Source organism: Podarcis cretensis (assembly GCF_951804945.1).
Source record: "Podarcis cretensis genome assembly, chromosome: 7".
Classification (NCBI taxonomy): Eukaryota; Metazoa; Chordata; class Lepidosauria; order Squamata; family Lacertidae; genus Podarcis; species Podarcis cretensis.
The window spans coordinates 72,060,385-72,074,722 of NC_137176.1; the positions used below are offsets into that span (position 1 = coordinate 72,060,385).

The window sequence follows — 14,338 nt, forward strand, 5'->3', positions numbered from 1 at the left end:
TTCTCGAGTGTTCCTTTGCTGGGACATCAAGCGGGAGCATGCACAGATACTTTAAAGGAAATATTCCAACGATCTCGTCCTAAATAATTACACAGCAATTAAGTATTATGCTAGTGACATTATTACAATTTCTTGTGCTATTTTTACTGATAGTAATCTGTAAATATTGATGCTCAGTTTAATTTAACAAAGAAATCATACATTATGTAAGAGAAAATACTAAACTTGCATTTAATGGCTTGTGTGCCACTAATGATAAAAGAGTAAGAGGGATAGGAATGGAATATTTGTAAAGGAGGAAAAAAAGACAATAAAGATGACTTTCAGGAGTGTATGCAGACCTTCCAGATATTACTATTGCATTTCTTATGTCTTCAGATTCGATTCGTATCCCTTGTATCTCTTGTAGAATAACTCTGTTCCCCAACATCCTTCCGTTTTCCATATATCCTTGCAGTAGTACCCACATGTTATTATAATGCATGGTGACATTTTGTAATATCGCGGTCTATAGAGTTTTACGCTCATTTTTTTTAATAGCAATGTCACTTCTATAAAAATGTCCATCTTGGAAATCTAATTATTTTCAAAAGAATTTCTATTACTGTATGGGACAATCATGTTATATTGCCTGTGACAAGCAGGGCTGCAAGCCATTTTTTATGTTTCGTCTGTATTACTAACAATGGCTGACCATTATTATTACTACTATAATATATTATTATAATATTTTACACTTTAATTTTAACTCCTTTCTATCCTATTAAGAGCAGTCTTAAAAAATGTCAGTGTTTTAACAGCTCTCCAGGATGGTGTTGGCTTTCTTACACACTTACAATGGGTAATGTTTCTGTCAATTGCTAATTTGCCTCCTAGATGGTTTTCCATAGGGTTTCTTTTTCCATTTGCAAAATTGTGAACCTCTTTTTATTCTGCACACTGCTTTGAGGTACTAAAATATTGTGCATTTGTCAAGCTCATTTTATCCTCTGAAATGCAGACACACAACCCTTGTGCACATAGGTGGCACTCTATAAATTTACTGCAAAAACTTGTCTTATACAAAATCTGCCTATTTTTCCATCTTTCCCAGTATTATCTGTTCTGACTGACAATGGCTCTTTAGGGTCTCAGACAAGAGTATTTTGGGTCACCTACTACCTGATCCTCTTAGGATATCAAGGATTGAACCTGGGACCACAAAGCATATTGAGCTTTGGCTTCCTCATACAAGTAGATATGTGTACACAAAGGAAAAGTATAGATAGAATGGAGTCATTGAAATGATTCCGGGTGGAGCACCTCCACCTGTGGATTGAGTTTCAGGAAAGCAGAACGGATTGCAGCAGTGGGGTGCAACACAAAAAAAATTATTGGTACATGTTCTCTGCTAAGATACACAGAATTCCAGTAGCTGTTCTGTTTGCTGCTTTACACTCTTGGACTATAATTGTAAAATAAGTGTGTACATATATAAACAATTGTTAAAATGATTGCAACACAGGATGGAGAGAAATTCTTTGCCAAGTATACATCTAGAATAAAATAAATAAATCTGAATAAAGGAAGCACATCAGCACTAAGGAATTCGAAAAAATTTCGAGAGTAGAACAACAAAAAGATTGAAAAGCTTCTGTAATTGACTATTGAGGACAGATGAGATAGTCACTGAAGTGTGCAATTTGATAAATTAGCTATTAAAGGGAATACAATAAGTTGTCTGTAAATATATGAGGAATATAAACAGGCAGGATAGGAAAGTTATTTGATGTGATACAAAGCAAAACTTAGCAAAAACATTATAGTGAACTTCCAATACAAATTTTTGTGATACCTACCAGATTAAGTAAACAGATCTGTAAAGATGTTTTTGACTCCTCAGTCCTATAAATAGTAAACAAAATAGTTATGACTGTGTGTGTACAATAAAAAGGGCATTGATACTTACAGTGGAAACTATTCCCTACTGCATCTGGAACATGGGGTGGCTGAAGTGGTTTCAGTCTCTAGAACTTGCTTCATTGAGTGAGGTGTGTGTGTACGGATAATATATTTGACCCAATCCTTTTCTCTCTCCCTCTTCTGTTAACATTTTTCATGGGTCCCCATATGTCAATATATACTAGCAAAGTGCCTGTCACTACATACTTACTTAGGTTAATAGCATTGATTTCCAGCCCCTTAATAATTTTAGTTGCTCTTTTCTGCACCTTTTCCAGCTCAACAGTATCCTTTTTTAGGGTCAAACTGCAATGTGTTATCTACAGAGCAGTGCCTTTATGTGGAAGGCACTTAAAGGGTACAGCTACCTAGCTAATGTAATATTTAGTTTGACTCTCACCTGCAGCAGGCAGAACTGTACATAGTATTCCAGGTATGATTGCACCACAGGTAGGCACAACAACACTAGCAGCTTTATTTTTGATCCCTTTCCTAATGATCCCTGGCATACTTTTTTCATAACTACTGCATACTTGATCAACATCTTCGTAGTGGAGCTGTCCATCATGATTTTGAGATCTCTTTCCTGACTTGTCACTGTGAGTTCAGACTTTATCTAGGGTTTTTGTTTTTGCCCAAATGTATATAATGCAGTACATTTGCCATTTGATGTCTATAATGCAGTACATTTGCCATTTGATTGCCTGTTCACCCATTTATATCCCATCTTTTGAAGCTCTTTGTAATCTCTTTTTGTTTTGTTTTTTCTACCATGAATAATTTGATGTAAGTAGCAAACCTGGCCACTTCACAGCTTATCCCTAACTTCAGACCATTTATGGACATGTTAAAAAGCATCATTCCCAATGCAATATTATAATATACAGTGTCAATACTAAGTTGTCTGACTAGTAGACTTTAAAAGTCAAATTATTTACATTGCAGACAGCTATATGCCTCTTTTGTTGGATCTATGTAATCACTTGTCTCAATTTTTTTTCTATAAAAAACGACAGGCTTGTTTTGGTTGCTGATTTGTTTGTGTCTTCAAGGGGTTAATCACAGTGACTGATGCAAATTGAGAGCAAAGAAAAGAGCCCATGGTTAATTGGAGCTTTTATGATAGGAAAATTTCATCTCAGGTTAGATTGCCATGTAAACAATAACATGATCTTAAGTATGCATGGAGTCAAGAATTCAGTGCAAATGTATGATGAGCAAAATATGCATGGATAAAATACTTGGAAATTACTCAGAATGTAACTAGGTGTTGTTGGTATAGCATTTTTTAAATTGCTTTGCAACATGTTTGTAAACAAACCTTGTTATCTAAGTGTGAAGAGTGTGTTTAAAGGCTTTGAAAGCAATTCTGCAAGGGGGCCAGGAAGGCAGGAGTGGCAGTGCTTTACTAATCTGCCCATGAAGACAGAAGGGTGGTATTTCCCTCCTCTTTTTTTTTAAACTGCACCAGTTCCAAAGTGGTATTGCAGAGGGGCTCAGATTTGACATCTTCCTGAGAAGGGCAAGCTCCCTCCATGTCCTACCCCACTCAGCTTTCATTTTCTTTGATCTTGAATGTGCTTGTTGCACATATGCTGGCCAGTAAATTCTCTTGAGCAACATCATTTGTGGCATCAAAGTTCTTATGTGCATCCTATTTTTATTTCCTGTAACAGGTTGGAATGGGAGATGACTACATAATACAAGTTCATAATACTAGTACTTACAGTGTATATTGCTTGTTGATAAATGGATCATTTTTTTTACTTTTCCCCTGACCATGTATCAATTGGAAGCCTCTTGAAAAATTTAGTATTACTTTTCTAAAATAGCCAAAGGGAATATGTAAAGGTTAACAAACAATATTTCTTAACATGGATTAGCTTCCTTTCACGATTTTTTAAACAGATGATAGATAGATAGATGATAGATAGATAGACAGATAGACTTCCCACTTTTTCAAGTAAATGCTGACTCTCCCTTTTCTGCTTAGTTCATCTTACCTCTCCTTTTCTTTGGGACTTCCATTTTATAATCACTCTTGTAGTGCTTTTCTTTTACATTATAGTATTCTCTTCTCATATCCATTTTCTGCTTCATCCTTCCCTTCTTGTGCATCTTAAGGTTCTTAATCATCCATGTCCTTCCCTGCCCCCACAACTCCCACCAGTTAATTTCTCCCACCTAAACTGAACTCCATCTCTCATCAGGCTCCAGCAATAACAGGGACTGGTGGGGCTTTGACGAGTGTCTTACAGAGGTTGGGGTCGAAGGCTGGCCCAGGACATGAGGCCCATGATTTAAGGAGTTTGGTGCCACCCGTGGGGCAGAGGTTTGGGGTGGGTGGGTAGGGGAAGGGTCTGAGCAGTCGGAAATGGAGGTGGGGGTGCAGGAAATGTCAGAAGCGGAGGAAACGGCTGTTCAGGCAAGGGGCGGGGCATTCAAACCCCCACATTCCCTTGTCCCTCTGTCTCCTAGAACTAGAGATTTGAAGAGGGAAGTGCAGGAGAAGCCTCAGGTTGTGCATGTGCACTTCATCAAATGAAGGTACATAAGTCTGGAGGATGGAGGCATGGTTCCAATGTTGCTTCAGCTGCTCCGCCAGGCATGAACTTGGAAAAGTTAATGCCAGCTTAAGTAGACGCTAGAAGTTAGTGTTTGTGTGTGTATCTGATGCATCTTAGGAACTGCTGTGTGTACTTTTGTCAATAAAGAATTAACTATCGGCTGTTTACCTTTCTGAACAGGGGGTATGTAGGACAGGCAACATGGCCAATAGTCAATAATTACGAAGGTTGTAGTCCGGCAACATCTGGAGGGCCACATATTAGCCACCCCTGCTCCAGCATACAATTAACTTCTCTCTGTGTCTGAGTCAGAGATAGGAAGCAAAGTGCCCAGCAGATGTTGCTGGACTACAACTTCCAGCCTGCATGGCCAGTGGACAACAATGATGGAAACTGTAGTCCAGACATATCTGCAGTGTGCCATGTTTGCTTTCCTTGGTCTGGCTCTGCTCTATTGAGTCACGTTTCTTGGAAGAAAAACAAACAAGCCAGCACGCAAAATGTTTTCCCTGCAAATATATTACCTGCAAAGTCTGTTTTTGTACACCAATATGATTTTTTTTTACAAATCATAAATAGAATAAGAGATTTATAAGTGACCCAATGAAGAACACATCCTGACACCTGTATTTCAGAACAATTTTTACATACTGTTTCTTTTCATTACAATAGCTTTCTGTGAGTGAACCTAGCTTCATCTGGCATAGGCTCTAGGGGGAAAAGCAGCAGCAGATAGAAGTTTATTTGAGATCTTTTAGTATTATTCAAAAGAGACAAGTGGAAGAGATATTATTGAAAGTAAAGTTCTAAACTACTCAAACATCTAAAGGCTTTTGAAAACTTTATACACAACCCTAGTTAATTCTGTCATGTACCAAAGTGCCAAAAGATTGAGCAAGGATGAATGTTAATCCACTTTTATAAAATCAAAGGGTTCATATGTTATTTTTTACTGTAAAGAAATAATTTGAATAAAATTTGACCCTTTCTTCAATAGTCTGTGGGTCAAATGGAACCCACCATTAAAATTCTCTAATATCTTTCTTGTATTAGCATTTCAAAACTCAATTTAAATATTCACAGAGCTCTTTTTTTAATAAACTTAACAAAATTCAGGTAATTTCCTTCAACTTTCTTGATTGAACGAAGGCAGTAGGTAGAGATATAAAAAAGATGTACAGCTATGAGCAAAACCTGAAATCAATTATATATAAAAATAACATAACACATGGAATGAAATTAATCAAAAGGAAAAAAATTTCTACTATATGATTCTCTGGTCTGCTACCTGCAGGCAAGGAACGTAAATGAAAAAAATCAACATTCTTCTCTCAGATAAGGAAAAAATTAATAAAAATGTTTCTTTCCTACAGATCCCCTGATGCAACTTATGTTAAAAGTGAGTGGCTGCAGGAAGAACTTGTTCATTTTAAATAGCTCCCATTTTCCTTGGCCAGAAAAAAATAGCTTTTGCCTTGCTGTTAAGCTCAATTACATCAGGTTTGTGTGGATTTGCTGTGTCCAGGAACACCTCTGTATCCACCCCATCCTTATTAACTGCTGTCAGGCAAACTCAGAAAGGACTTGAGAAAATGATTTACAGTTTTTTCATAATAAGTAGCAAAGAAATAGTTTTAACCTTGAACCTGTTTAAAAGTTGGAGTTCCATCCTGCTTGTGATTGGGAGTATCACAGGGTTTCCCTGACCAAACCTCTGTTAGCTCTTTAAATTCAAATGGTGGACAGTAAGAACCCAGATACTACCAAATGCCCTCACTGCAGTTATGTTAGGATCATGGGAAAGGAAGGGAGCAATGATTAGGGTTCATGGTCAATTGGTAAAAATGAGCCCATGCTGAGCCTCAACACTGGAAAGGTCTGTTCTGAATAACATGGGTTTGAAATGTGTGTCAGCATTACAAAATAATAATAATAATAATAATAATAATAATAATAATAATAATAATAGGAATCCCTTCTTTTTATTACTTACTTTGTGGCTACTTTGTTCGGAGAGAGAAGAGGATTCAGCTTCCAGCATTCACTTCAGAATGGGTGTATATATAAGCTTAGATAGAGCATAAGATATTGTTCTAGTCACTTGGCATTTGGGTAGACCTGAAAGTTGATAGGACTTGGAATTTGATTTATCAGTTTGCCTCTGGAGACTGAGATGAAGTACACTTTTTTGACCTCATCCTGTCTGCTTCAAAGAGCTCTTCCAGAGGTGTACATTTCTAGGAATGCTTGTGATTCTAATAATGGGATCTCAGAATAACTGACAGGAATCCCCAAAGTAGAGGGCAAATGTCACTCTAAGTGCACTATGTAAGGTTACAACTTGTCACTATATAGTAAATTTAGTTTCATTAAAATATACCATATTCCTTTCTAGAATATAAAATGATAATGTGCAAGCTCAGTTTCTTTGTTCCCATGCCTTGGCGTTGACATAATACAGTGATGGGGTAGACCAGTTATGGGTAAATGTGTATTATCCATACTGCCATGTGGGTAAGCAGGTTGGTGGTTTATTTTTATTTAAATGTACATATATACGGTATGCTTGTTATGTAGTAGCAAATAACAGTGAAAAAGGAGCCTTCAAATAGGATAGATCCCGTTGGCTCAGATACAAGAGGGGTATTCCATTATATCATTATATCATTCCCCACCTCCTTTTGAGGAATGTGTTATATTTCTTCTTTCAAGTCTTGCCTGTCTGCTTTCCTGAAATGTTTTTGTGTGTATAAGTTGAAGGCTCTGATTATCAGTGTTTTTAGAGACTAATGTTATGATTGACAGAATTATTTACCTTTAGCTCTGTCTTCAAAAGTATTCCGAGATTCTCATTTCAAGTACCCTATCTACTTATCAAATATAAAATAAGACCATTGATACCAGAAATACTTAGCTGGTTATTAAATACAGAGGTAGTATAGTACTATAAAACAGGATAATTCACAAGTATATTTTTGACATGAAAGCAGATGGTTTATTCTTATCCCTGCCCCCCATCCCACCACTGATATTGTTCATACCCAAGTGTATGCACTGGCCTTTGGGTCCAAAATACCCAAAGTGTTGGATTCTGGCCTTAAGGTATGATGTGAGTACAAGATATCAGTACTACTGCACAAATCACTAATAACTCAGGATCGGAGTAGTTAAAAAAGAATCTTCATCAGTACCTTCTGAAACAAAATCTGCAGTCTGGGGGAGACATGGTTCCATTAGTCGGCATAGCATGAAAAATGGGTCCCCAGGATATTTTCAGTGGTGACACCACGGCTATGGAATTCCCTGATTAGAGGGCAATCCTATTTCACTGAAAGGCAGTGAGGGTCCTGCTATTTATTTATTGTTTGTTTGTTTGTTTAATTTATATAGCACCCTTCATCTAAGGAGCACAGGCAAAACATAAAAATACTTAAAACAATAGCAAAAAAACCAATACCCTCCCACAGTTTAAAAGGCCATAGATTGTTTATTTAGCCATAGGCCTGAGATAAGAGAAATGTTCTCTCCTGGCCCCTAAATATATATAATGAAGGTGTCAGGCTAGCATACCAAAAACGAGGGGCCACCACAGAAAATAAGAATTCATACAATCTTACCTCATGTTGTGTCCGCTTCAGTTGCGTTTTATCGGGTTGCGGACTGCCGAAACCTGGAAGTACCGGAACGGGTTACTTCCAGGTTTTGGCAGTCACGCATGTGCAGAAGCACCGAATCGCAACCCGCACGTGCACAGACGTGCAGGCGTGGGTTGCAAACGCTGCGGGTTGCAAACTTGCATCCTGCACGGATCACATTTGCAACCTGAGCGTCCACTGTATTTTACTTCAGTTGTTTGTATTTGATATAGCTTAGAAAAAATAAGGTTGGTTTAAGTTGCATGCCTATAAAGGTACTTGGGAGTGAGACCCATTGAAGTCAATTGGACTTGCTGCTGAGTAGGTGTGCACTGTAAGGAACACTTTAAAGACCAAGCTAAATAAGAAGAGCAACCTATGGAAGACCATCTACTTCTGTGATCATCTACTTCTATGAAACCTTAGGTACAGATGTCCAACTTTACACTTTTATTATGTGACTACTTGTACATTATGTTGGTACAATGTTGTTGGTTTCTTTAAAGGCCCCCTTGAGGATGCTGTTGAGGATGAAGAAGAAGAGTGTCTATCGGAGGGAAATGACATTATCTCCAAAGAAGACTTTCCTCTGGAGGGAAGCTTTTCTGCAGAATTTGAGCCTGGGAATCTGAGCTGTGAAGAAGTGGAATACTTTTGTAATAAAGGTAATCAGTATTAAGCAATCCTTGGGTCAGCAATCATTTGTATTGAATCGACTCCCTTGCAAATATTTTACACAAAAAAATCCTCTTTTGACATAATCAGATATACCCAGTTCTTGCTGAACAGTTTGTTAAGCAAATGCTACTTCAAACTAACAAAGACTGTTTTTTATGCACAGTCTCAATGCAAAGCATTTGCTCCTGCTGTACCATTTTGCCTTGTTTGATTCTGAACTTAGGATCAAAGAGCCTTTCTTTTACAGCACACATTAAAACTGGTATGTGTTCATATTTGGTTTAGGTTTAAAGGCATTTCATTCTGGTTCTGGCAGTCAAAAAGTCATTTGAGTTAATTAAATAAAGTGGTATAAGTGCTTTAAGTGTATGGTGTGGATGTAACCACACTATATTCTGACTTAAGAAACAAAAAATTGCAATACATGTTACATATCAAGTCACAAATCTTGGTACTAGTAGCAACATGTTCAAGGTGAATAACAAAAATAAATTATATTTTAAAAATAGTATCTTCTCAGAGCATTTTCAAAATAATTTTGTCCAATGCTGTTTTAGCTGTGTTCCTGTGGTTTTGATTCCTATGAACTATTGATTACAACATTATAAAACATTCCTTTAAGGTGATGGCATGGGCTCCATGATGCTCAGTAACTTTTCAAAGATAAGCCATGAGCAAAAGACAGGTTGGGCAGATTTGCATACCACGCTAAACCTATTTAGCAGGATGCAAATGAACGTAAATGAGCTGCAACAAGCCTTGAGCTCTCACACTCCTCTCTCTTCCTCCTGTGCAGCAGAAGTTTGGAATCTATCTCTTCTGCTCAACCATGGTTTTTTACATTTCGATTGATAAAGTGTGGCTAACATTAACTATGGATACTTTCAAAGCCAGTCATCTTTAACCGTAGTTGAAGAGAAGCTGTCTTGAAAAAAATTAAGAAAGTGGACAGTAAAAGAAGCTTGAACAGCTTTATAGCTTCACTTCCAGACATGGGACGCGGGTGGCGCTGTGGGTAAAAGCCTCAGCGCCTAGGGCTTGCCGATCGTCAGGTCGGCGGTTCGAATCCCTGCGGTGCGGTGCACTCCCGTTGCTCGGTCCCAGCGCTTGCCAACCTAGCAGTTTGAAAGCACCCCCGGGTGCAAGTAGATAAATAGGGACCGCTTACTGGCGGGAAGGTAAACGGCGTTTCCGTGTGCTGCGCTGGCTCGCCAGATGCAGCTTTGTCACGCTGGCCACATGACCCGGAAGTGTCTCCGGACAGCGCTGGTCCCCGGCCTCTTAAGTGAGATGGGCGCACAACCCTAGAGTCTGTCAAGACTGGCCTGTACGGGCAGGGGTACCTTTACCTTTACCTTTTTTCCAGACATGGAGCACAAAAGGAATCTAGCTTATTTCTTTCTTTGAAACATTTTTTTATCCTATTCAGACAAGTTCAAGGTGAATAACAAAAATAAATTAAAACAACTTTAATAAATCAAAAATTCTCCTGATTCAGTGGTTGGTTTTGCCCTTCAATTCCTCCAGTTCCTTCTGCTATATCAACAGTTCATTGTGCTTGGGTCCATAAGTCAACTCTTTCCCTCCCTAAAACTGAGTTGACAAAAATGTGTTTGGTTTCTTAAAGCATGAAATGAAATGAATTGTATTGGTTTTAACTTTAATGCTGGACTTGAGCTGTGTCAGTCTGTTCTGACCCTCTTTTGGAACTCTCTCTTACTTGTCCTGCTGAGTAGCTGAGATAATAATGATTGGATTGCCTTACCCCTCTAATGATAATTTGACTCTACTTTGTCCCAGCTGCTTACATTTCAACCAGGAAATAATGGTCTAGTTCAGATGTAACATAGACAAGCACGAACCCTGTGCCTATGCATTCTTGGGGATGTAAAACAAGTTTCAAACCCTGGTTTGTTCAGAACCTGCCCATCATAGTTTTTCAGTGTGGACATAAACTATGGTGACATAACATGAAACGGGTAACCCAAGGGAGCCTTCACTCATGGCATGCCAAGAAGGGAGGGGTGGACAGGTGATGTGCATGGGCATAAGACTTGTACAGATACCTGTTTAAAAAGTTGAAGCTGGACCATTGCTTCTTGAGGCAGCAAAGAGCAAAGAAACTTTAAGTTTGTTTAATTAAGTGGCCCATATAAAATGGTATATTTGTTACTGTCCAGTCACTGTATCATATGTTATTTTATGCCTACTGTTTAAAGTCTTGGCGGCAGTTATCAGAAAATGGTAATGTTATACTAATGCAGCCTTCTTCTAAACCACTTAGAGGTTTTATTAGAATCAAACGGTATATACATTTTGTGAAATAAACAAATACATAAATAAAAAGTGAAAATACACTGGTGGAAAGGATTCCTGAAACTTGTAAAGATCTTGCAGAAAAATAGCTGTTTCATTTGCATCTGCTAATAACAGTTTAACTAGAAACTGCAGCTAGATCAATATGTAAAATTCTGACTCTGCACATGGTGTTTTTGGCTCTCTTTGCTCTCAGAAGGTTGATATTTCATAATATTACAGTTATAGTAGAAGCCACATCTGATTGACTTCTTGGCCCATGATTTCCAGCCCTCCAAGCTTCTTATACCTGCTTTTTTCTTTACCTTTAGTGCACATCTTAAATTACCTCTGTGCCCTCTTTCTTGTTTTACTCCAAATCTGCTTTATCCTTGAGTCTTCCTTTCTTGAGTCCATGTCTCCCACCATCATCCATTGGTTTCTGAGATGTCTGTTCTTCAGTCTGTTTTCCTATGCCTCTTAGCCATCCTATCTCTCCCTAGCACTTCCATATTCATTCCCCCAATAACATACAAGTCCTTCCTGATACTGAGATCTGTAAAGTGTCTCAAAGCCTCCTTGTGCCCAAATTATCTGTCCTCCCTCCCACCCCACACATTTTTTTAAGCGTTATTTCCTAGCTCTTTTTCCTTCAGGTTTTTCTATCTCAGTGCATTACATACTCCACACCTGTCCTTCAGCCTCCTTGCCTCTCAGCTTCTGTCTCTTAGTTTCCCTATATTCTAGACATCTTCTCAGTCCTTAGCCAAATTTACAACTTTCTTTTCCCTCACAGAAGCTGGTCTACAAACTCTGTCATTTACTCAGTAGCTGAGCATTCTCTGTTATGGCATCACCTAAGCCATTCATTGTCAGAGACTGCACTTCCGTTAGCTCAATATCTATCATATAGATTAGGCAGTTTATTACCTAATGCATATTCATTTAGGCTGCAATCTAAACAAACTATTTATTGTTCATTGTATGCCCAAATGAATGGATCATGGAATCTTATAATGGTTTGCCCTGTTGGTTGTGGAAGGTACAATGGTGAAAATGAAAGAGGAACCTATCATTGCTTCACACATGCACAAATGAGTTTTTAAGTCATGTTCCTGACTTTTGGCTGTTCTGAACAATTAGAAACCCCAAAATATGAACTTCAGATTTGTACATCACTGAAGCAAACAGTAAAGCTTTTGCTTAGAGTTTTGGTTGGTCATCTGTTTTCCAAAACTTGGGTTTACTGAAGGCATTTGTTGCATCTTCTCACATAAACACACACACGGCTACATGGTCTTTGACATCTTCACACTCCTTGTGGGAGATGATGTATAGCAATATTCATAAAAGAAGCTGTAAAACTGTCCTTCACTGCCACAGCTACAAATGAAATTGGAAAGGATATTTCTAAGAATGAAAGTGTACATAAACCCAGTAATCTCTTTCCAGCTGAGGGCGGTGTGACAGAAAATGCCTACTTTGAAGTATTGAGAGAACCTATCTGGATGGAGAGTATTATAAAGTCATTCCTGGATTGTCCCGTCCCCCGCCCCCCTTCTTTTTCTTTTAATGCTCTGGAAAGGACTGAAAATTTTATTAAAGGGACCTTGGAAATTCACTTGAAGTGCATTGGGTCATTTCCCCCACAAACTCCGTATTAGATTTTCAGTGCACCTCCTTGCCCCAGGCTCCACTGCATATCAAAGAAGAATCAACCAAATAACTAAAAGTTCACACACAACACAAAATAGCACTAGCATTATTTTATAACTTTGTGTCAAAGACTCCAGGGGAAACTTCCAACTAAGAAGCTGAAGCTTTGAGGCTGAGACTTAGCCTGGTGAGCTACCATAGTCTATGAATGTGCAGGTCTTGTGGGTTTCGTTCAGCCACAGAAAGGATTTTGATGTGCCACAACACCCACTGTGGTATAAATACTGGCAAATACAGCCTGACAGTAAGCTTGATCCTCTTTTCTTCGTTGGTTAAAAATGTATTCATTCAGTTTGGTGAAGGCTGGACTGAAATGCCCTCCCAGATGTGCAGGTAGGGGGGGAATGGGGGGCATTTTAAAGAATATTTGGAATTGGGTGGTGAAACTTAGCTTTCCCTTCCTGAGGAACTGCACCTGTGACTATATTTCTGAAAGTTTAGGAGGGGAGGTAAGGTAAGTTGTTTCTATTCTCTCTAGCTGTGAATACTGGTGGAATAATTTAATATGAGCTGCATTTTTGCTGAGTCTGATTAATTTCAGTTGATTTTATTATTTGTGTTTGTCTTGATATTTTGATCATGAGCCATGTAATTTATTTGTATAAGACACAGTTAACCTCTGGTTTTACAGTTTGCAGTTTATGTTAGGTGGATGAGACCTAACATGGCAAGGGGGGTGGGATATATATCTGCTACTGGCACATAAAAGTATATACTAAAAGAGAAGCTGAAATTACCCGTTAATAGTTAGGATGCTGTTTAAGAAGCTCAACCTATGTAATCAGTCTTTGTTTTACAAATCATACTTTGTAAGTAGGTTATTAAAGCTGTAGTCCTTTACACATTGTCCTACGAATAACTTCCATTGATCCTAAGGGTGCTTACTTCTGAGCAGACATGTGCAGGATTAATTAAATCTTGTGATTGTTCCCTTATTTCAGTGTGGCTTGATTATCAGCAATGAGCCTTTACAAAAGAGTCAACAAAAACTGAGGGTAGGAGTTGGTACAGATGTAAAAACGGTTAAGACACAGGGAACCACACACAAGAATATACATTTCTTGGCTGCCGTGCCTTCTATTCTTTCCTAGCTGGCCTTCATTAAGTGATGCATTGACACAAACATTAACCATTGTTAACATTGACCGGATTCTGTCTTCTTAACCAGAGTTTTCTAACCAGTTTTAAACCCTAATTTTGGAAGCTTAAGAGGAAACTCGGGGTTATAGTTAATAGAAGTCAGTGTGGGCAACCATATAGATAACAAATAACTTGCATGAAGTGTGAAGGAATTTGTGTGCAAGTTTTAAGGAGCTGAAGAAGGAGCCCGTGATCCATTGCACTGCTCCTGATGTTATAAGTGCTGCTAAAAGACTCCAGTATTACATTTTATTGTTTTCTGCATCCTTTTTCTCCTTCATGCTGTGTCTGTGTGGAGCTGTCGCTGGCACTGTCTCTAACACTCACCAAATCCTTGGCAGCCTAGGAAATGATTTCCTGGTATCC

General features: G+C 38.4%; 1 protein-coding gene across 10 annotated transcripts in view; it reads left to right on the top strand.

Annotated features, from left to right (window-relative positions):
- Positions 1–14,338, top strand: part of ZFPM2 (zinc finger protein, FOG family member 2) — a 456,199-nt gene that overhangs the window by 169,332 nt on the left and 272,529 nt on the right. For 7 of the 10 annotated variants that reach the window (XM_079984179.1, XM_079984181.1, XM_079984178.1 and 4 more), the window contains one exon: positions 8,650–8,808. The exons of the other annotated variants lie outside the window; for them this stretch is intronic. Coding sequence is in view for 1 of the 7 variants with exons in the window: in XM_079984174.1 (XP_079840300.1) it covers positions 8,650–8,808 (159 nt within the window). In the remaining 6 variants the exon portion in view is untranslated. The remainder of the gene's footprint in view (positions 1–8,649; positions 8,809–14,338) is intronic. 10 annotated transcript variants of the gene reach the window in all.